Source organism: Vespa mandarinia, chromosome 25, assembly GCF_050613455.1.
Source record: "Vespa mandarinia isolate Hongniang chromosome 25, ASM5061345v1, whole genome shotgun sequence".
NCBI classification, from domain to species: Eukaryota; Metazoa; Arthropoda; class Insecta; order Hymenoptera; family Vespidae; genus Vespa; species Vespa mandarinia.
The window spans coordinates 1,470,829-1,494,402 of NC_140834.1; the positions used below are offsets into that span (position 1 = coordinate 1,470,829).

The 23,574-nt window shown below is 25.3% G+C and overlaps 6 protein-coding genes across 8 annotated transcripts; 5 read left to right on the top strand and 1 right to left on the bottom strand.

The window, feature by feature from the left end:
* The first annotated feature begins 543 nt into the window (after positions 1-543).
* LOC118446610 (ornithine decarboxylase 1-like) lies at positions 544-2,267 on the top strand. The gene is given in 8 exon segments (XM_035877505.2): positions 544-727; positions 812-888; positions 950-1,018; positions 1,021-1,127; positions 1,213-1,522; positions 1,598-1,837; positions 1,914-2,125; positions 2,207-2,267. Coding segments are annotated over 8 exon segments (1,260 nt in total).
* Positions 2,243-6,042, bottom strand: LOC118446607 (dipeptidase 1-like). 2 transcript variants are annotated; one of them, XM_035877499.2, is made up of 11 exons: positions 5,902-6,042; positions 4,794-4,947; positions 4,555-4,714; positions 4,126-4,409; positions 3,698-3,755; positions 3,439-3,615; positions 3,283-3,373; positions 3,052-3,127; positions 2,769-2,919; positions 2,564-2,679; positions 2,249-2,463 (listed from the first exon to the last, which is right to left on the bottom strand). In XM_035877499.2, the coding sequence occupies exons 1-11, from the start codon at positions 5,903-5,905 to the stop codon at positions 2,400-2,402; spliced, it is 1,335 nt and encodes a 444-aa protein (XP_035733392.2). In that variant the 5' UTR covers positions 5,906-6,042; the 3' UTR covers positions 2,249-2,399. The 2 variants fall into 2 exon arrangements, with proteins under 2 accessions (XP_035733395.2, XP_035733392.2); XM_035877502.2 differs by lacking the exon at positions 4,794-4,947 and having other exon boundaries at positions 2,243-2,463; positions 5,902-6,034.
* A 3,541-nt stretch (positions 6,043-9,583) lies between these two features.
* Positions 9,584-11,389, top strand: LOC146872174 (ornithine decarboxylase-like). 2 transcript variants are annotated; one of them, XM_085664158.1, is made up of 7 exons: positions 9,584-9,767; positions 9,839-9,915; positions 9,977-10,149; positions 10,235-10,544; positions 10,617-10,856; positions 10,944-11,152; positions 11,236-11,389. In XM_085664158.1, exons 1-7 carry the CDS (start codon positions 9,584-9,586, stop codon positions 11,276-11,278), a joined length of 1,236 nt encoding a protein of 411 aa, XP_085520284.1. In that variant the 3' UTR covers positions 11,279-11,389. The 2 variants fall into 2 exon arrangements, with proteins under 2 accessions (XP_085520284.1, XP_085520285.1); XM_085664159.1 differs by having other exon boundaries at positions 9,705-9,767; positions 9,873-9,915.
* Positions 11,390-13,120: 1,731 nt separating this feature from the next.
* On the top strand, positions 13,121-14,910 carry LOC118446637 (ornithine decarboxylase 1-like). The gene is made up of 7 exons (XM_085664160.1): positions 13,121-13,313; positions 13,385-13,461; positions 13,523-13,695; positions 13,781-14,090; positions 14,166-14,405; positions 14,498-14,706; positions 14,790-14,910. Exons 1-7 carry the CDS (start codon positions 13,121-13,123, stop codon positions 14,830-14,832), a joined length of 1,245 nt encoding a protein of 414 aa, XP_085520286.1. The 3' UTR covers positions 14,833-14,910.
* Positions 14,911-16,641: 1,731 nt separating this feature from the next.
* Positions 16,642-18,395, top strand: LOC146872175 (ornithine decarboxylase 1-like). The gene is made up of 7 exons (XM_085664181.1): positions 16,642-16,834; positions 16,906-16,982; positions 17,044-17,216; positions 17,302-17,611; positions 17,725-17,964; positions 18,057-18,265; positions 18,353-18,395. The coding sequence occupies exons 1-7, from the start codon at positions 16,642-16,644 to the stop codon at positions 18,393-18,395; spliced, it is 1,245 nt and encodes a 414-aa protein (XP_085520307.1).
* Positions 18,396-18,836: 441 nt separating this feature from the next.
* Positions 18,837-22,207, top strand: LOC118446611 (ornithine decarboxylase 1-like). Its single transcript, XM_085664173.1, has 8 exons — positions 18,837-18,972; positions 20,329-20,570; positions 20,642-20,718; positions 20,780-20,952; positions 21,038-21,347; positions 21,427-21,666; positions 21,780-21,988; positions 22,075-22,207. The coding sequence occupies exons 2-8, from the start codon at positions 20,369-20,371 to the stop codon at positions 22,115-22,117; spliced, it is 1,254 nt and encodes a 417-aa protein (XP_085520299.1). The 5' UTR covers positions 18,837-18,972; positions 20,329-20,368; the 3' UTR covers positions 22,118-22,207.
* Positions 22,208-23,574: the final 1,367 nt, after the last annotated feature.

Genomic DNA, 23,574 nt, shown 5'->3' on the forward strand with positions numbered 1-23,574 from the left:
TTTTTAATCTTCTCATCCTTCTTTAAACAAACGCAAAACTTTCAAAGTAAAAACCGCGATCTGCTCGGCTATCAAACAATTTGAATGAAATATATACGCACGCACCCACTTACGTACATTATTAATTAACGATGATAAACATTCAGCCCTTTGCCAAATGGCGATCGGCTTATCTAATACGTAAGTACGATTGACTAGCACTTTGCGTTAATAAGTCCATGATAATTCCTGTCTAATATTTAATGTTTGATTTATTTATGTAGATAAGAAATATCTGTGGATAAGAAACTAAAATATAATGGCCAAAATTAATATTTGTAGATTTTATAACAATTTCATATTTCTTATCGTTTTACGTTTTATTATTATAAGCTATTAAATAATTATTCTTAATGCTATGTTAAAAGAGTTATAAATTGTTTAATAATTTTCATAAGTAAATATGTAATATCGTTATATAAATTTGATGTAATGCCGTTGATCAGTGACAGTACTAGTTTATACATTGAAGCACTAGCATAGACTGTGGAGTATATGTCAAAAATGTCTTCAATTAATATCCAAGAAATTCACCTGTACGAGGATGAACTCGAAGAATATGAAATTATAAAAAGGATCATTAGCATTCGTCATCAGGAAGATCCATTTTATATATTAGATCTCGATGTTATAATTAAAAAGCATCAAGATTGGATCAAAAAAATGCCAAGAGTTGTGCCATTCTATGGTAAGATATTTTTAAGATTATTTTTGTTTTGTTTTTTATTGTTTAATGTTATAAGAATATTTTATAGAAAAATTTTATTGTTAGCTGTTAAATGTAATCCTGATCCAATGGTAATTAAAGTTGTGGCAGCTATGAAAGGCAATTTTGATTGCGCATCAAAGGTAAATGATTTCATTTTTATGTAAAGTAATATTATATGTTCTAAATCGTTCTTTATAATAGCAAGAAATTCAACACGTTATGGAACTTGGTATATTACCAGATAGAATAATCTTTGCAAATCCAACGAAGTATGATGTAAATCTCATGTAAAATTTGCCAAAAGCGTAGGTGTCGAAAAAATGACAGTGGACGGCAAATGCGAACTTTATAAAATTAAAAAATTATTTCCCGAAGCAAAGTAAGTAAATTTTACTCCATATTCCTGTATTATGTCAATTATCTTATGTGATGTCGATAATTCACTCAAATATTGTTCTTAATAGAATAGTTATTCGCTTTCGTTGCGACGATAATTCTGCTGTCATTGAATGTATGAAACTTGGAACCAAATTTGGATGTGAACCAGGCGATGAAGCAAAAGAATTAATACAACTTACAAAGGATTTAGGTTTAATTTTATATGGATTTAGTTTTCACGTTGGTAGTCCATGTGGCGAATTTAATGCGTACGTACGAGGAATTGAAATATGTAAGGAATTGATTTCTTTTGCTAAATCGATTGAATGTAATGATATCAAATTAATTGACATTGGTGGAGGATTCCCTGGGGAAAGTGAATTTCAAATCGATGAGGTTTGATTATTCAGATGATACTTTTGAATGTATATATATGAAATATAATAATAATTATCTTCGTATTTTGTTTAGATTTCACATCTGGTTAATGATGCAATCAAAGATATAGACCCTACTATAGAAATCATAAGCGAACCCGGTAGATACTACGTAACATCAGCATTTACTTTGGCTAGTTTCGTGCATTCTAAGAAAACTGTATCTGTGGAAAATGGTCTGAAACAGATGTATTTTGTTAGCTGCGGGGTTTATAGTGGGTTTATGGAAGAATTATTGAACTTCAATTCACGTCAACCAATCCCATTATCCAATGTATATTTTATATTTAGAATTATTTTCTTTAATTTCAATATATATATATGTATTAAAGGAAGTGAATTTGTTGTAGTCTATATCCGATAAAAAAAAATATTCTTCCTTTATATGGGGGCCAACTCTTGATTCCTTGGATTGTATCATTAAAGATATATTATTGCCTGAATATGAAATAGGAGATTGGTTTATATGGAAGGACATGGGTGCATACACAAATACTATAACTTGTAAATTTAATGGGTTCATGCCACCGGAAGTGTATCCATTTATCAGAAAAAGTCAATGGTTAATATTAATATTATATTTGTTAATTTTTTAAAAAATTTATTTATATCAATCTTACTTTATAAATATTTTCTTTTTTAGGGAAGAATTTTGTGCCATTATCAGACTTAACAGTAACAGTCATTTGTTTAATTTAGAATAAATTATTTTTTTATTATAATAAAAGAAATGTGATAATTAAAATATTATATAATAATGTATCATATGTAAAATACTAACATTATGTGTGTTTGTTTTAAATCTAAAAATACAAATTATACTATTTCTAATAATATTATTGATTTGAATCGGTTGGCTCAGTTTCACTTAGGGTATTTGAATATAATATCTGATTCCATCTGTAAAAAATAGATAAATAAAAATGAAATCGAGATAAGAATAATTTATTTTTCAACCAATAAAATATGATTCTTCTAATGGATTTCAGAAAATATTTACTCTTTTGCAGTTTGACATAATCCCGGCTTCAATCCTTCATTTGTTTGCGCTTGAGATATATCTCTTACATTAATAATATCTTCGATAGGCGGATGAGATGACATCGCATTGCGAACCTTTTTGTTAAAGAAAATAAATTCATATATTATTTTATAAATCGTTCTTTTAATTATAATCAAATTGATATTAAAATTAATCATCGTACTATTTCTGCTTTGGTCATAACTACGATAAAATTTCTTCCAGCTAACTTTCCTAAATCCTCTTTGCTCCATTCTTGTTCTCCTTTACGGTTTTCATATAAACTTTCAAACAATGATGGGTACTTTGACACATCTTCTAAACCTTCCGGGAATCTGTATTTATTTAGAATTATTCATAAATAATCATTACTTTTATTATTATTATTATTATTGTTATTATTATTATTATTATTATTATTATTATTATTATTATTATTAATATTATTATTATTAATTTTTTCTTACTTATCGACACCATCATAATCAGCTCCAATACCGATATGATTTACTCCAACAATTTTTCTAATGTAATTAATATGATCTAAAAAAGAAATATATATTAGATATATAGAAAGATATAGAAATATATAAGAACCAGACTTTATTCATCAATAGACTTAATTAATCAATGACAAGAATAATAGACGATAATTAAATGTTTTCTTTTTTTATCATTTAATAAATCATAAATCATACCTACAACATCTTGCATTGTTGCGTTTCTAGATTTGTTGCAATTAACAAATCCCGAATAAAAATTAACCATAACGATCCCCTCATTTTTTTTCTGTCGATAAAGTATAATTTATAAAAAGTACATTATTTTTGTTTAATATTAGTGATATTACTTACTACCAAATGTAGTACGTCATCAGGAACGTTTCGATAATTATTACAAAGAGAAAATGCGGAGGAGTGAGAAAATATAACAGGTGCTCGTGATATAGCAAGAACTTGTCTCATGACATTATGGGAAACGTGTGAGAGATCGATTAACATCCCAAGACGATTCATTTCGTAAACAATGCTCTAGAAAAACAATTTAACTTTATCTTGAGTAAAACTTGTTATTTGGATAAAAGTAAAACAAAATAAAAGAAAATAATTATACTTCTCCAAATTTTGTAAGATTATGTACGTATCCGTCGTTGAAGATAACTGTATCAGCCCTTTAAAGAAAGACAAAAAAAAAAGAACAGAAGGTCATTGTAATGTAATCTCATTAATAATAATTGATATTATAATAATCATTGTCTCGATTAAAAAAGGAATAACAACTTGTTTGTAAAGAATTTATCATCATACGATAAAGAAGTACATGCTTGAAAAAAATAGTTGCAATTATTATAATATATTTATAATCATGAATAATGTTAGAATATTCTACTAAAATAATATTTTGAAAGATGAAATATAAAAATGTATTATTATGAATTTTTACATATCAACTGTCGATAATGTAGAGAAAGATAATTTTGTTTAATACGATACATTTATAGTATATATATTATCATTAGTCGGTATTGCAGTGAGACTTACCAAGGTGTATTACAAATATGCGTCAATGAAACATAGCGAACACCTAATTCGTAGTAAGTCCTTAATATAGCCAAATTGGAATCCAATGAATGTCCACCCTCGACACCAATCATCGATGCTATTTTATCTTTTCTCCAAACAAGTTCAATGTTTCTTGCGTGTTTAACCAATTCCAAATGTTCCGGATAAAGATTTATAAATCTTTTGATCATGTCTATCTGACGTAATGTCAATTGTACTGCATCTTTGTATTGTGACTTACAGGACACATACGCAACCCAAAACTGTAAGGAATATAACAAAAAAAAAATATATATATATTAATTTAATTTATCAAATAACGATTAGTCAACAATAACAACAATAACAATCATAAAAATAATAAAAAAAGAAAAAATTATACAAATTTTATTCGATTATATAACTTACCTGTCCACCAACTTTTCCAGCTTTTAAACGTGGCAAGTCGGTGTAACATGTTGGGCATACTTCTTTTCCCCAAATTGGATCATTAATGATTAATTTTTTAAATGGAAATTCCTTCAAATTATTCAACTTTACATACATATTGTATGGTAAATCGTTATGCCTGTAAAGTAGTATCAATAAGTTCGATTATACTTTATCGACCGAGTTTAAAAAATTTAACAAAAACAAATGTTATTTACCCGTCGATAAGTGGTACGAAATCTAATACATCGCTACCTTTAAATTTATTCGCTTGTAATCCAATTGATAAAGCAATAATTACTAATAAAATGGATGCGGATGCAGCCATATTAACATAAAGCTTTCTCCCGCTACAATATCTAATAATGTTATCTGTAATATAATTTATACACGACATGTCGATAAAACAGTTTAAGATGAGAGAGAAGGAAAAAAAAAGAAAAAAAAAACAAATGAGTAACAAAACAAAATCTATAGAAATTGCAAATGGCGATATTAACTATTGATGTATAACATCCTGGCACTTGAGATATTTCTAACGTTATCAGTAATTATACTAATCATGATGTTATATATATATATATATATATATATATATATATATATATATTTCTTTAAAACGAAAAAAAGTATTTATACGTCATAAAAAATCTTAAGTAGTATATGACATCTTAATCTTTCTTATCTTTTATCTCTAGTATATATGTATATTTATATATACATATATATATATATATATATGTACACATATACATATATACACACAAACAGATATACCATACGAAGTGTCGTTAATGTATTAAGAAAATTTGCGTAATTCAAAGTGATAAATGATCAGTCACTTTCAAATTATCATCTTTGAAATAAATATCCAATGAAAATGTAACAATAGAATAAAATTTTAAATCTGTTCTATCGACAATTAAAATATAAAATAACACAGATCTATTATATTATCAAATTTTCGTATATAACGATGCAAAGACACATCTGAAAAATGATCCGGACGATAGAAAGAATAATAATAATTATTAATAATAATAATAAAAAAAAAAGAAAAAAAAAGAAAAGGATAAAATAAAAAGAAAATTAATAAAGTAAATATCATCACACAAAATTCGAAACAATTAATTTCCTTATCATTCGTAACATATATTTTCACTCACACGCGAAATGACAAACGATAAGACGAAAATTTCTTTTTATCCTCTTTATATTAAATTTCTTATATCTAATGTCACAGATAGATGAGGAAGAAAGTCGAAAAAAGAAAAGTATAAAAAATGGAACAATGAAATTCGATAATAATTAAATTAATTAGATTACCCATTATTATCAGCACATTCCAAATTGACTCGGTTATAATTCGTATTACTTTCTTACTACAGATTGAGATAGGGAGTGAGCGAGGTAGAGTGAGAGAAAGTGAGAAATAGAGACAGAGAGGGATAACTCGCACGAATAACAGTTCATAATGTATCCTTCTAAATGTCCTCTGTTGAGATTTTGAGTTTATACTTGGTACTAATAAAGTGTATATATATATATATATATATATATATATATATATGAATGTATATATGACTTACAAAATTTCTTTTTTCTTAATTTTCTTTTCTATTTGATAAACATGAGATGCGACCGAGATTATTACTTAAAGGATACTAAGTCTTGAACTGTACCATTCAAGAAATTGTTGGGAGAAAACATTGATATATTCATCTTTGAATAAATAAATTGATTAATAATACCAATATATAAGGTAACATATGGTTTTATTATTGCGTTAGTGGATATGGATATGCATTTTTATATGAGTGGCTATATATGAACGCGTGTTTGGATGCTTAGAGTTATGATATATATATATATATATATATGTATTTCGATACTCATTATCGGTTGAGTAAGAAGATATGTATTGGGGTAGATGTATTTGTGAATATATCACTGTCGATATTGTAGGAATCATTTTATCTAGAGAGTAAAAGTTTATCGACCGAGAATTTTCATTTGTTATTTAGTAATCTTGTGGGCCATTATTGGTACTTAATATTATTAGGTTATATTTTTGTCGATAACCGTGTACAAATTAAACAGTATATTATTAAAGATGAAAATTTAAGAAAATCATTATCGACATTCATTTATAGGTTATATTTTTATTGATAATCGTGTACAAATTATACGGTGTATTAATAAAGAAGAGAATATAAGAAAATCATAATCGACATTAATTTATAGGTTATATTTTTGTCGATAATCGTATATAAATTATATGGTTTATTAATAAAGTAGAAAATTTATGAAAATCATTATTGACATTACGATTCATTGTTTATATAAAATAATAAAATATATGACGAAAATTTGTTTATTTTAGAAAATTTCTTATGTTGATTTTCATTTCATTTGGAAAAAATTAAAAAAATGAAAATTCCTTCGTTTTTCATTACGTTGAAACATATATATGTATTTTTTTTTTAACATTTGTAATATTATGAACAATATTCATTATCTTTATTATTTAATTATGAAAATCTTATTATAATTTTGATATTTATGATAAATTATCGACTTACCGATAAATGTACTCATTTATCGACAATTGTGTCCACAATGTTCGACAATTTTTACAAAAATTTGTTTAATTTTAAGATATTATTCTATAGTTTTTATATTTATAAGGATAGCTTTTTTTCTTATGCGCTTTTCTATATTTAAATATGTTTAAAATATGTTAGTAACATTAATTCAATGTCAAGTGTCTGCTGGTTAGAAATGAATCAATCATATGAGTTACGGTAAAGTAATATTTAATTAGGTTCTTTTATTCTTTCACTTTTCATTTCTTTATATAATAGCAGTTTCTCAATTGAAAAATTTTCAATATTATATATCACTGAGAATGCTGAATATTGAAATACAATGTACTACGTATTTACTTACTTATGACTTATTTGAAAGGAATTATTTAGTTCTATTCCATAATATACTTTTCGTATCATGCAGTTTTTTTAATGTTTGAAACATATTTACCAATTTTACATTTATTATAATATGTAAATTTTAAAGGCATTGAATAAATATTATCAGTGTGCATCGTCGACACTATATGTAGTTTTAATAGAAACATTAGTAAATAGGACAAATTATCACACGACATTGAATATTCCTATATGAAATTTTATCTAAGTCGAGGAATGTCAAGTCATAACATGACGTACTATGAAACAATAATTGTTTGTAAATAAAAGATAAAAGTAATTGTTCATTGACGATAAAGTAAAAAATAAAAATTGTTTATGTAAACATTTTTTCGTAATATTAATAAAAAAAATATTTTTATCATCAGAAATTGGATCATTTATATAATTATTAAATTAGTAATATATAATCATAATAAGTAAATTTTTATTTTATATATATTATAATCACTGTCAACATTCTATCAAAAAAAAAAAAAGAAAAGAAATATGTTTATAATAATATAGTATTTGTTATTCGATTTTTATTCGATTTATATTTATACAAATTTTTTAAATTACTATAATGATGATAAGATAATTAATATTTTGGTATTATTACTCTCTTATATATTATATTTTGACATACATATCTGCTGTATTTGCATAATTTATATCATATTAAAACATAACTAGAATAATTTAATATTATAATAATGAGATCTTAAAAAAAAGCTTGTATGTTTATTTTGATCGATAATAAACAATTGTTGTTGTTGATTATGTCGTGCTTTATGATATTATAAGACACTTTTCACAGTTTGAATGATTTTGAATCGTAAGTAATAATTTTATTTATATCAACTATTTAATTTTATAATGGAAGTTATCGATATTATTTTTCTTTCTTTCATTTTTCTATATTATAAACAAGAAATAAATATTTGAATGTATGTATGAAATTTAGAATATATCTTAAATATCGTTATTGCAATAGTTATATATTTATCAATATAATAATTAGTGAATGTATATTCTTTTTATAAAGATAAAAATACGAGTTTGTTTCCATATTATCTACCGGACATTTTTTTCAGCGTTATTTTTTTTTATGGTTTTCTTCCGTAGAAATAATCGAGTATATATTATTACTATTACTACTACTATTACTATAATAATAATATATAATATTAGCATTCATTAATTATTTTTGATAAAACATTTGACAAAATATTGCGTTTTGTTACATATTTATATGCTATTATTAAATATATCAATTATATTTTCTTATAGATCTTATTTTAAAATATAATCGGCATGATTTAATATTATAATAATGATCATTCAAGAAAATGCGAATATTTAATTTTTTAATTAAAAAATCTTTTAAGCGCGTATGTGTGCGTATATATTATTTTAATTAAGATTGTTACAGCTTATAAATAAATTAGAGTTATAAAGGGAAACGTTTAATATATAATGGCCATGTATACTAATATCTTAAAATTTAATATTTAAAATAATTGTGCTTAATTTTGTATAATAATGATTGTTGTAAATTAAATGAATTATTATTTTTTTAATAATAAAATAAAAGATAAAAATTGTTGAAATATTTTTATAATATTTCTTTATAATCCCCGACATTTCAAAATCATTTATGTGATTTTAGTACATTTGAATCATATAGTTATTAATTTATATGTTATTATTAATATATACGTTGAATTTTTTTCTCAATATATTGTATATATTTATTGTTTACAGGGGTAACGATTTTTATTTAGAAGTTATTAGTTTCAAAGCTTGATAATCATTGATAATTTGTAGCGTATTATATCTGAAGGACTTTAAACAAATATTCTAGTTGTTTCATCGTACTAATACTAAACTATATGACAATAGCTCATAATTTGTGGTAATAGTTCAAAATTATCTTGATCAGATAAAAAATTTTAACACATATACAGAGTAACAATAATTATCAGTGATAATATAGTTTATATATTGCAACAATATACATTATAGAGTGTAGGTTAAAAATGTCTTCTATTAATGTCAAAGAAGTTCACCTGTACGAGGACGAGATCGAAGAATATGACATTATAAAAAAAATCATTAGCACTCGTCATCAGGAAGATGCATTTTATATATTCGATCTCGGTGTTATAATTAAAAAACATCAAGATTGGATCAAAAAAATGCCAAGAGTTGTGCCACACTATGGTAAGATTTCTAAAATATTTGTATACCATGTAACGTTAAAAAAATACTCTATAGAAGAATTTTATTGTCAGCTATAAAATGTAATACCCATTCAATGGTGATTAGGATTCTTGCAGCTATGAACGCAAATTTCGATTGCGCATCAAAGGTAAATGATTTCATTTTTATGTAAAATAATATTATATGTTCTAAATCGTAATTTATAACAGCAAGAAATTCAACAAGTTATGCAGTTGAATATATCACCAGATAGAATAATCTTTGCACATCCTATGAAGTCTCCGTCTCATATAAAATTTGCCAAAAGCGTAGGTGTCGAAAAAATGACAGTGGATGGCAAATGCGAACTTTATAAAATTAAAAAATTGTTTCCCGAAGCAAAGTAAGTAAATTTTACCCCGTATTCCTGTATTATGTTAATTATCTTACGTGATGTCGATTATTCACTCAAATATTGTTCTTAATAGAATAATTATTCGCTTTCGTTGCGACGACAATTCTGCTGTCGCTAGATGCGTCAAACTTGGAACCAAATTTGGATGTGAACCAGGCGATGAAGCAAAAGAATTAATACAACTTATAAAGGATTTAGGTTTAATTTTATATGGATTTAGTTTTCACGTTGGTAGTCCATGTGGCGAATTTAATGCGTACGTACGAGGAATTGAAATATGTAAGGAATTGATTTCTTTTGCTAAATCGATTGAATGTAATGATATCAAATTAATTGACATTGGTGGAGGATTCTCTGGGGAAAGTGAATTTCAAATCGATGAGGTTCGATTATTCAGATGATACTTTTGAATGTATATATATGAAATATAATAATTATCTTCGTATTTTGTTTAGATTTCACATCTGGTTAATGATGCAATCAAAGATATAGACCCTACTATAGAAATCATAAGCGAACCCGGTAGATACTACGTAACATCAGCATTTACTTTGGCTAGTGTCGTTCATTCTAAGAGAACTGTATCTGTGGGTAGTAGTTTGAAACAGATGTATTATGTTAGCTGCGGAATTTATAGTGGGTTTATGGAAGAATTGTTGAAATTGAATTCACGTCATCCAATACTATTGTTCAATGTATATAACTGACATTTTATAATCAAACTTGTTTTCTTTTATTTCAATATATATATATATATATATATATAGAGTGGAATTTTTTAGCCAATATCTGATAAAGAATATTATTCTACTGTATGGGGACCGACTTGTGATTCCTATGATTATATCGTCAAAGATGTATTAATGCCAGAATTACATATAGGAGATTGGCTTATATGGAACAACATGGGTGCTTATGCAGCTTCCAGATCTTGTGAATTTAATGGGTTTTCGCTGCCGATAGTTCATCCATTTATTAGAAAAAGTCAATGGTAAATATAAATATTGGAGATGTTAATTTCTTGTAATATTACAATTTTTTATAATAATCATACATTCTTTACATTTCTTTCAGGGATGATTTTTGTAACATTACGAATCGTGACATAAACGATTGATTATATATAACGGAATGGATGATTTGAATTTCTATAACAAATATATTCAAATAATAACAAAAAAATGCGCTTTATATTAGAAACATTATTATGTCTATTATATTTTTTATTTTAAAATTTATATATAAATATTGTTTATTCGAACAGTTCATACAGGATTACAAAAATAATTCTGATTTTTTAATAAATATTTCTAATTATCATTTATCTTCATATATTAATAAATCTATTAAATAATAAGAATAAAAATATTTTTATTTAATTCATTCAATTTTTTTTTCTTTTATTATGAACATTCATTTAAAATGAACATTATTTTCTTATGAAGTATCGTTTGTTTATACAAACTTAAAATATCTATTTGAAGTCACATGATCGCTGTTAAGACGATGAACAATCATATTTTAGTCGTCATATTGCCATTAAGATAAATGGCTATGCCGTATCAACGATCGATGTTCTACAGTTTTCATTAATAAATTATTATTTTTGTAAGTATGTTTATGCTATTACAATATTGTTCTTCGATTTTTTATTTAAGTTGTACATAATACGTACGTAAATAATAAAAAAACGCTTGGTAATTTGTCATCGACCGTAATGATGATAAAATAATCTTTGATTCATTTCTCTTTATATATTATATTTTTATTTGCATATTTATTATTTTCGTATAAAGTATATCCTATTGAAACATAATCAAAATAATTTAATATTATAATAATGAGTTTTCAAAAATACTTCTATGTTTAATTTGATCGTTAATAAACCATTTTTTGTCATATTTCCTATAGCGCTAAAATTTATTTTCATTGATGTTGTCAATTATGTCGTTTTTGATATTATAAGAATGTTTTTATAGTTCGAATGGAATCGTAAGTAGAAGTTTTATTTCTATCAGCTATTTAATTTTATCCTAGAAGTATTGATCTTATTTTTTTTTCGTTTTTTTTTTGTATATAAACAATGAAATAAATATTTTAACGTAGGAATGGAATTTGGAATATATTATAAATATCGATATTGCAATAGTAACTTATTTATTGACAATTTTTATAGATATTAATAATTATTGAATATACACTTACTTATTATATGTTAATTTTATAAAAATAAAAACACGAGTACGTTTCCGTATTATCTTTGGGATATTTCTTTCAATACTATTTTTTTTATATTAATTTATATTATTACTATTATTGGTATTTATACTATATTAATAATATATATTTATATATTGGCATTCGATAATCTCTATTGTTTTTATCCTATTCTTTACTTCTTTGTCCATTTCAATCAATCCCGTTTCATTTTTAATCTCCTCATCCTTCCTTAAACAAACGCACTTTACAAAGTAAAAACAGCGATCTGCTCGGCTATCAAACAATTTGACTGAAATGTATACGCACGCACACAAATACATACAGTATTAATTAACGATGATAAACATTTAGCCCTTTGCCAAATGGCGATCGGCTTATCTAATACGTAAGTACGATTGATTCGCACTTTGCGTTAATAAGTCAATGTTAATTCCTGTCTAATATTTAATGTTTGATTTATTTATATAGATAAGAAATATCTGTGAACAAGAAACTAAAATATAATGGCCATAATTAATATTTGTAGATTTTATAACAATTTCTTATTTCTTATCGTTTTACGTTTTATTATTATAAGCTATTAAATAAATATTCTTAATGCTATGTCAAAATAGTTATAAATTATTCAATAATTTTCATAAGTAAATATGGAATATCAACATATAAATTTGATGTAATGCCATTGGTCAGTGACAGTACTGGTATATACATTAAAGCACTAGTATAGACTAAGGAGTATATGTCAAAAATGTCTTCAATTAATGTCAAAGAAATTCACCTGTATGAGGATGAAATCGAAGAAAATGACATTATAAAAAAAATCATTAGCACTCGTGATCACGAAGATACATTTTATATATTCGATTTCGGTGTTATAATTAAAAAGCATCAAGAATGGATCAATAAAATGCCAAGAGTTGTGCCATACTATGGTAAGATTTCTAAAATATTTGTTTACCCTGTAACGTTACAAAAATATTCTATAGAAGAATTTTATTATTAGCTATTAAGTGTAATACCCATTCAATGGTGATTAAGATTCTTGCAGCTATGAACGCAAATTTCGATTGCGCATCAAAGGTAAATGATTTCATTTTTATGTAAAATAATATTATATGTTCTAAATCGTAATTTATAACAGCAAGAAATTCAACAAGTTATGGAACTTGGTATATCACCAAATAGAATAATCTTTGCAAATCCTACGAAGTTTCCGTCTCATATAAAATTTGCCAAAAGTGTAGGTGTCGAAAAAATGACTGCGGATGGCAAATGCGAACTTTATAAAATTAAAAAATTGTTTCCCGAAGCAAAGTAAGTAAATTTTACTCCGTATTCCTGTATTATGTCAATTATCTTACGTGATGTCGATTATTTACTCAAATATTGTTCTTAATAGAATAGTTATTCGCTTTCGTTGCGACGGCAATTCTGCTGTCGCTAGATGCGTCAAACTTGGAACCAAATTTGGATGTGAACCACGCGATGAAGCAAAAGAATTAATACAACTTACGAAGGATTTAGGTTTAATTTTATATGGATTTAGTTTTCACGTTGGTAGTCCATGTGTCGAATTTAATGCGTACGTACGTGGAATTGAAATATGTAAGGAATTGATTACTTTTGCTAAATCGATTGAATGTAATGATATAAAATTAATTGACATTGGTGGAGGATTCCCTGGGGAAAGTGAATTTCAAATCGATGAGGTTTGATTATTCAGATGATACTTTTGAATGTATATATATGAAATATATTAATAATTATCTTCGTATTTTGTTTAGATTTCACATCTAGTTAATGATGCAATTAAAGATATAGACCCTACTATAGAAATCATAAGCGAACCCGGTAGATACTACGTAACATCAGCATTTACTTTGGCTAGTGTCGTTCATTCTAAGAGAACTGTTTCTGTGGAAAATAATTTGAAACAGATGTATTATGTTAGCTGCGGAGTTTATAGTGGGTTTATAGAAGAATTGTTGAAATTGAATTCACGTCATCCAAAAGCACTATTCAATGTATATAACTGACATTTTATAATCAAAATTGTTTTCTTTTATTTCAATACATATGTATATATATATATATATAAAAAGTGGATTTTTTGTAGCCAGTATCTGATAAAGAATATTATTCTACTGTATGGGGACCGACTTGTGATTCCTATGATTATATCGTCAAAGATATATTAATGCCAGAATTACAAATAGGAGATTGGTTTATATGGAACAACATGGGTGCTTATGCAGCTTCCAGATCTTGTGAATTTAATGGGATTTCGCTGCCGATAGTTCATCCATTTATTAGAAAAAGTCAATGGTAAATATAAATATAGGAGATGTTAATTTCTTGTAATATTACAATTTTTTATAATAATCATACATTCTTTACATTTTTTTCAGGGATGATTTTTGTAACATTACGAATCGTGACATAAACGATTGATTATATATAACGGAATGGATGATTTGAATTTCTATAACAAATATATTCAAATAATAACAAAAAAATGCGCTTTATATTAGAAACATTATTATGTCTATTATATTTTTTATTTTAAAATTTATATATAAATATTGTTTATTCGAACAGTTCATACAGGATTACAAAAATAATTCTGATTTTTTAAAAAATATTTCTACTTATCATTTATCTTTATATATTTATAAATATATTAATAATAATAAATGTATTTTTTTTTACTTTATCCTTTTTCTTTTTTTTCTTTTTTTATGAAAATTCATTTAAAATGGGCACTCTTTTCTTATGACGTATCGTTTGTTGGCATAGATTTAAAATATCTATTTGAAGCACGTGAACGCCGCTTAGATAAAACAGTCAACCACTTGTCAGTCAATATAGTTCTTCTATCATTGGCATCAAGATAGACAATAGGCCTGCTTGAACATTTGATGTTCTACAGTTTTCATTAACGGATTATTATTTCTGCTCATGTGTTGATGCAATTATAATATTGTTCTTCGACTTTTTACTCCAGCTGTATATAATTCGTATGTATGTAATAAAAAAATTCTCGGAAATTTGTCATCTATCGTAATGATGATAAGATAAGCAACATCATTGATTTATTACTCTTTTATATATTATATTTTTACGTTCATATTTGTTATTTATGTATAAAATGCATCGTATTGAAACATAACATTTATTGAATGATAACATTTGTTATAATATTAAATTATTCATCGGCTTATCTCGGACATATTAACGCATACGATTAATTAACTCCGGAATCTTTCATTATACATAATTATATTATAATTAAGATAATAACAACTCTTTACTCTGTCCTATTCTATTTGTAATTATCTGTTCTTTAATTTTAAACGCTATTACATGCTTGATCTAATCTAAAATATAACTACGTTTCATCTTTTCCTTATATATGACTCATAACTTTTCTAATTAACACTCACATTTACGTATAAATATTCATTAATCTTTATTGCTATTGTCTTATTCGTTATAACGTTATACCTATATCACTCTAAGTACACTCCAAATCTCATTTTCATTTCCAATATCTCTGCCATTTCTTATCATTTCATGAACAAATACATCAATTAAGGAAAAAAACACCTTTTTGCTCGTTGTAGAAAAATTCTTTCAAATATACACTCACACACGATAATAATTAATAGTGTAATCTTTAATGCCTTTTCTAATTTTCTATTGGTCTATCTTATAGGCAAATACACATCGACGTAGTAGATACGATTCACCAACGCAAAATATTCCTATTTCATATTGAAAATTTAAATTTTAATATTTAAAATTATTATGATAATGATAATTTCAATATTATATATAATAAGTCTGATTTATATAGATAAGAAGTATGTGTATATATATATATATATATATATATATATATATATATAAATCTAAGACGAATATAATCAAAATTAATAACTCTACAATTTATAATTTTTTATTACTCATTAATTTACGTATTATTTATCAAAGAGATTAAACAAATGTTTTTAATGTTATGTGTCATTAATTATTAATTGCTTGAAAATAAATATTCTTAATGCAATATCAACAGTTCCTAATTGCTTGCATAATAAATGTTCTAAATGATATATTACAACATTTACTAATTGTTTTATGATAACATGCCATTATTTAAGTAAGTTGCTTTGTAATACAATCATATAAATTTGAAGCATGCCGTTAATCAGTGACAATACGGGTCTATACATTGAAGCACTAGCATCGACTATGGAGTATATGTCAAAAATGTCTTCAATTAATGTCCAAGAAATTCACCTGTACGAAGATGAGATTGGAGACTATGACATTATAAAAAAAATCATTAGCACTCGTGATCACGAAGATGCATTTTATATATTCGATCTCGGTGTTATAATTAAAAAACATCAAGAATGGATCAAAAAAATGCCAAGAGTTGTGCCATACTATGGTAAGATTTCTAAAATATTTTTTTACCCTGTAACGTTACAAAAATATTCTATAGAAGAATTTTATTGTTAGCTATTAAGTGTAATACCCATCCAATGGTGATTAAGATTCTTGCAGCTATGAACGCAAATTTCGATTGCGCATCAAAGGTAAATGATTTCATTTTTATGTAAAATAATATTATATGTTCCAAATCGTAATTTGTAATAGCAAGAAATTCAACAAGTTATGGAACTTGGTATATCACCAGATAGAATAATCTTTGCAAATCCTACGAAGTTTCCGTCTCATATAAAATTTGCCGAAAGTGTAGGTGTCGAAAAAATGACTGCAGATGGTAAATGCGAACTTTACAAAATTAAAAAATTGTTTCCCGAAGCAAAGTAAGTAAATTTTACTCTGTATTCCTGTATTATATCAATTATCTTACGTGATGTCGATAATTCACTCAAATATTGTTCTTAATAGAATAGTTATTCGCTTTCGTTGCGACGGCAATTCTGCTATCGCTAGATGCGTCAAACTTGGAACTAAATTTGGATGTGAACCAGGCGAAGAAGCAAAAGAATTAATACAACTTACGAAGGATTTAGGTTTAATTTTATATGGATTCAGTTTTCACGTTGGTAGTCCATGTATCGAATTTAATGCGTACGTACGAGGAATTGAAATATGTAAGGAATTGATTACTTTTGCTAAATCGATTGAATGTAATGATATAAAATTAATTGACATTGGTGGAGGATTCCCTGGGGAAAGTGAATTTCAAATCGATGAGGTTTGATTGTTCAGATGATACTTTTGTAAATATATATATATATATATATATATATATATATATATATATATATATATGAAATATATTATTAGTTATCTTCGTATTTTGTTTAGATTTCACATATGATTAATCATGCAATTAAAGAAATGGACCCTGCTATAGAAATCATAAGCGAACCCGGTAGATACTACGTAACATCAGCATTTACTTTGGCTAGCTACGTTCATTCTAAGAAAACTGTAGCTGTGGGAAATAGTCTGAAACAGATGTATTATGTTAGCTGCGGAGTTTATAGTGGATTTATAGAAGAATTGTATAAATTAAAATCACGTCGCCCAAATTCATTGTTCAATGTACATAATTAATTTAATATATTTAAATTATTTATATATATGTATATATATCTATTATATATTATATATTGTAAAAAGTTAATTTGTTGCAGCCTGTATCTGATAAAAAATACTATTCCACTTTATGGGGACCAACGTGTGATTCCGGTGATTGTATCATCAAAGATGTATTATTGCCAGAACTTCAAATAGGGGAATGGGTTGTATGGAATGACATGGGTGCATATGGAACTTCAATTGTTTGTAAATTTAATGGTTTTATGCCACCATTAGTTCATTCATTTATCAGAAAAAGTCAATGGTTAATATAAATATTGGAGATATTAATTTTTTTGGAATATTACAATTTTTGATAATATTCATACATTGCCTATTTTTTTTTTTTCAGGGAAGATTTTTGTATCATTATGAATCGTTTCATAAACGATTGATTATATATCACAGAATGGATGATTTGAATTTCTGTAACAAATGTATTCAAATAATAATAAAAAAATGCGCTTTATATTAGAAACATTATTATGTCTATTATATTTTTTATTTTAAAATTTAGATATAAATATTGTTTATTCGAACAGTTTATACAGGATTACGAAAATAATTGTGATGTTTTAATAAATATTTCTACTTATCATTTATCTTTATATATTTATAAATATGTTAAATAATAATAATAAATATATTTTTATTTACTTTATCCTTTTTCTTTTTTTTTCTTTTTTTATGAACATTCATTTAAAATGGACACTCTTTTCTTATGAAGTATCGTTTCTTGGTATAAATTTAAAATATCCATTTGAAGTCACGTGAACGCTGCTTAGATAAAAACAACCAACCACGCTTCAGTCGATATAGTGCTTCCATCATTTGCACCAAGATAGCCGACACGCCTGCTTCGACGTTTGATGTTCTACAGTTTTCATTAACAGATTATTACTTCTGCTCATGTGTTGATGCAATTATAATATTGTTCTTCGATTTTTTACTTCAGCTGCATATAAATCGTATGTAAGTAATAAAAAAATGCCCGGAAATTTATCATCTACCGTAATGATGATAAGATAAGCAATATCTTTGATTTATTACTCTTGTATATATTATATTTTTACGTGCATATTTGTTACGTTTGTATAAAGTATATCCTATTGAAACATAATCAAAATAATTTAATATTATAATAATGAGTTTTCAAAAATACTTCTATGTTTAATTTGATCGTTAATAAATAATTTTTTGTTGTATTTCCTATAGCGCTAAAATTTATTTTCACTGATGTTGTCAATTATGTCATTTTTGATATTATAAAAATGTTTTCATAGTTCGTATGGTTTTAAATGGTAAATAAACGTTATATTTCTGTCAGCTATTTAATTTCATCCTAGAACGATCGACATTATTTTTTTTTCGTTTTTTTTTATATAAACAATGAAATAAATATTTTAACGTAGGTATGGAATCTAGAAGATATTATAAATGTCGATACTGCAATAGTAACTTATTTATTAACAATTTTTATCGATATTAATTATTATTGCATATACACTTACGTATTATACGTTAATTTTATAAAGATAAAAACACAAGTTCGTTTTCTACGGTATACTTCTTTCTTACTATTTTTTTATTATTTTATTCCGTAGGAATAATCCATTATATATTATTACTATTACTACTACTATTATTATAATAATAATAATAAGATATAATATAAACATTTACTTATTAATTTTTTATGACGAAACTATCGACATAATATTGTATTTTGTTATAAAATTTATATATATCATTCTTAAATGTTGAAATAATATTTATCATATTTATATACCTTATTGAAATATAATCACTATGATTTGTTATTATAATAATAATAATCTTGCGTTATTAAATTTATTTTATATAATATATTTAAACCTTGGATGATTTCATCGATAGAATTAGATATATTATGAACTATTATTAACTTCTTGCGAAGAAATTTGTCCTTATGATGTCATTGTTTATCTCGTTGTATACATTTGTTTTCATTGTTCTCATCTAACGCGTAAGTAAATATTCGTTTCGTATGTATCATATTAAATAGTATTAATAAATAATGAATTCCTAATTTTCAATGTTTCGTATGTTTATCTTCCTTTTTAGGAGAATGTGTTTCACAATATTCCAAACTGGGTAATTATTTGTTACACAATAAATCCCTAGAAAATAATAAACATAATTGATACATATAAGAATCTAATATGATATATATATATATATATATATATATATATATATATAAACTGATAGTTTTATAATAACAGACCATTATGTGCGTAAGTTGATTTGTAATACAATCATATAAATTTGATGCATGCCGTTAATTAGTGACAATACTGGTCTATACATTGAAGCACTAGCATAGAGTATGGAGTGTATGTCAAAAATGTCTTCAATTAATGTCCAAGAAATTCACCTGTATGAGGACGAGATTGGAGATTATGACATTATAAAAAAAATTATTAGCACTCGTCATCAAGAAGATGCATTTTATATATTCGATCTCGGCGTTATAATTAGAAAGCATCAAGATTGGATCAAAAAAATGCCAAGAGTTGTGCCATACTATGGTAAGATTTCTAAAATATTTTTTTACCCTGTAACGTTACAAAAATATTCTATAGAAGAATTTTATTGTTAGCTATAAAGTGTAATACCCATCCAATGGTGATTAAGATTCTTGCAGCTATGAACGCCAATTTCGATTGCGCATCAAAGGTAAATGATTTTATTTTTATGTAAAATAATATTATATGTTCTGAATCGTAATTTGTAATAGCAAGAAATTCAACAAGTTATGGAACTTGGTATATCACCAGATAGAATAATCTTTGCAAATCCTACGAAGTTTCCGTCTCATATAAAATTTGCCAAAAGTGTAGGTGTCGAAAAAATGACTGCGGATGGCAAATGCGAACTTTATAAAATTAAAAAATTGTTTCCCGAAGCAAAGTAAGTAAATTTTACTCTGTATTCCTGTATTATGTCAATTATCTTACGTGATGTCGATTATTCACTCAAATATTGTTCTTAATAGAATAGTTATACGCTTTCGTTGCGACGGCAATTCTGCTGTCGCTAGATGCGTCAAACTTGGAACCAAATTTGGATGTGAACCAGGCGATGAAGCAAAAGAATTAATACAACTTACGAAGGATTTAGGTTTAATTTTATATGGATTTAGTTTTCACGTTGGTAGTCCATGTGTCGAATTTAATGCGTACGTACGTGGAATTGAAATATGTAAGGAATTGATTACTTTTGCTAAATCGATTGAATATAATGATATCAAATTAATTGACATTGGTGGAGGATTCCCTGGGGAAAGTGAATTTCAAATCGATGAGGTTTGATTACTAAGATGATACTTTTGAATATATATATATATATGAAATATATTAATAGTTATCTTCGTATTTTGTTTAGATTTCACATATGATTAATGATGCAATCAAAGAAATAGACTCCACTATAGAAATCATAAGCGAACCCGGTAGATACTACGTAACATCAGCATTTACTTTGGCTAGTTTCATTCATTCTAAGAAAACTGTATCTGTGGGTAATAGTTTGAAACAGATGTATTATGTTAGCTGCGGAGTTTATAGTGGGTTTATAGAAGAATTGTATAAATTAAAATCACGTCGCCCAAATTCATTGTTCAATGTATATAATTAATATATTATATTTATTATATTTTTTACATATTAAATTATATGTATATATATGTATATTTATATTTTATATATTATATATTGTAGAAAGTTAATTTGTTGCAGACTGTATCTGATAAAAAATACTATTCCACTTTATGGGGACCAACGTGTGATTCCGGTGATTGTATTATCAAAGATGTATTATTGCCAGAATTTCAAATAGGAGATTGGCTTGTATGGAATGACATGGGTGCATATGGAACTTCTATTGTTTGTAAATTTAATGGTTTTATCCCACCGTTAGTTCATTCATTTATCAGAAAAAGTCAATGGTTAATATAAATATTGGAGATATTAATTTTTTTGGAATATTACAATTTTTGATAATAGTCATACATTGCCTATTTTTTTTTTTCAGGGAAGATTTTTGTATCATTATGAATCGTTTCATAAACGATTGATTATATATAACAGAATGGATGATTTGAATTTCTATAACAAATATATTCAAATAATAACAAAAAAATGCTCTTTGCATTAGTAACATTAATATATCTATTATGTTCATTATTTTAAAATTTACATGTAAATATTGTTTATTCGAACATTTTATATAGGATTACGAAAATAATTGTGATGTTTTAATAAATATTTCTACTTATTATTTTTCTTTATATATTAATAAGTTTTTTAAATAATAATAATAAATGTATTTTTATTTACTTTATCCTTTTTCTTTCTTTTTTTTTTTATGGACATTCATTTAAAATAAACACTCTTTTCTTATGAAGTATCGTTTCTTGGTATAAATTTAAAATATCCATTTGAAGTCACGTGAACGCTGCTTAGATAAAAACAACCAACCACGCTTCATTCGATATAGTGCTTCCATCATCGGCATCAAGATAGCCGACAGGCCTACTTCAACGTTTGATGTTCTACAGTTTTCATTAACAGATTATTACTTCTGCTCATGTGTTGATGCAATTATAATATTGTTCTTCGATTTTTTACTCTAGCTGCATATAAATCGTATGTAAGTAATAAAAAAATGCCCGGAAATTTATCATCTACCATAATGATGATAAGATAAGCAACATCTTTGATTTATTACTCTTGTATATATTATATTTTTACGTGCATATTTGTTACGTTTGTATAAAGTATATCCTATTGGAACATAATCAAAATAATTTAATATTATAATAATGAGTTTTCAAAAATACTTCTATGTTTAATTTGATCGTTAATAAACAATTTTTTGTTGTATTTCCTATAGCGTTAAAATTTATTTTCACTGATGTTGTCAATTATGTCGTTTTTGATATTATAAAAATGTTTTCATAGTTCGTATGGTTTTAAATGGTAAATAAACGTTATATTTCTGTCAGCTATTTAATTTCATCCTAGAACGATCGATATTATTTTTTTTTCGTTTTTCTTTATATAAACAATGAAATAAATATTTTAACGTAGGTATGGAATCTAGAAGATATTATAAATGTCGATACTGCAATAGTAACTTATTTATTAACAATTTTTATCGATATTAATTATTATTGCATATACACTTACGTATTATACGTTAATTTTATAAAGATAAAAACACAAGTTCGTTTTCTACGGTATACTTCTTTCTTACTATTTTTTAATTATTTTATTCCGTAGGAATAATCCATTATATATTATTACTATTGCTACTACTATTATTATAATAATAATAATAATAAGATATAATATAAACATTTACTTATTAATTTTTTTATGACGAAACAATCGACATATTATTGTATTTTGTTATAAAATTTATATATATCATTCTTAAATGTTAAAATAATATTTATCATATTTATATACCTTATTGAAATATAATCACTATGATTTGTTATTATAATAATAATAATCTTGCGTTATTAAA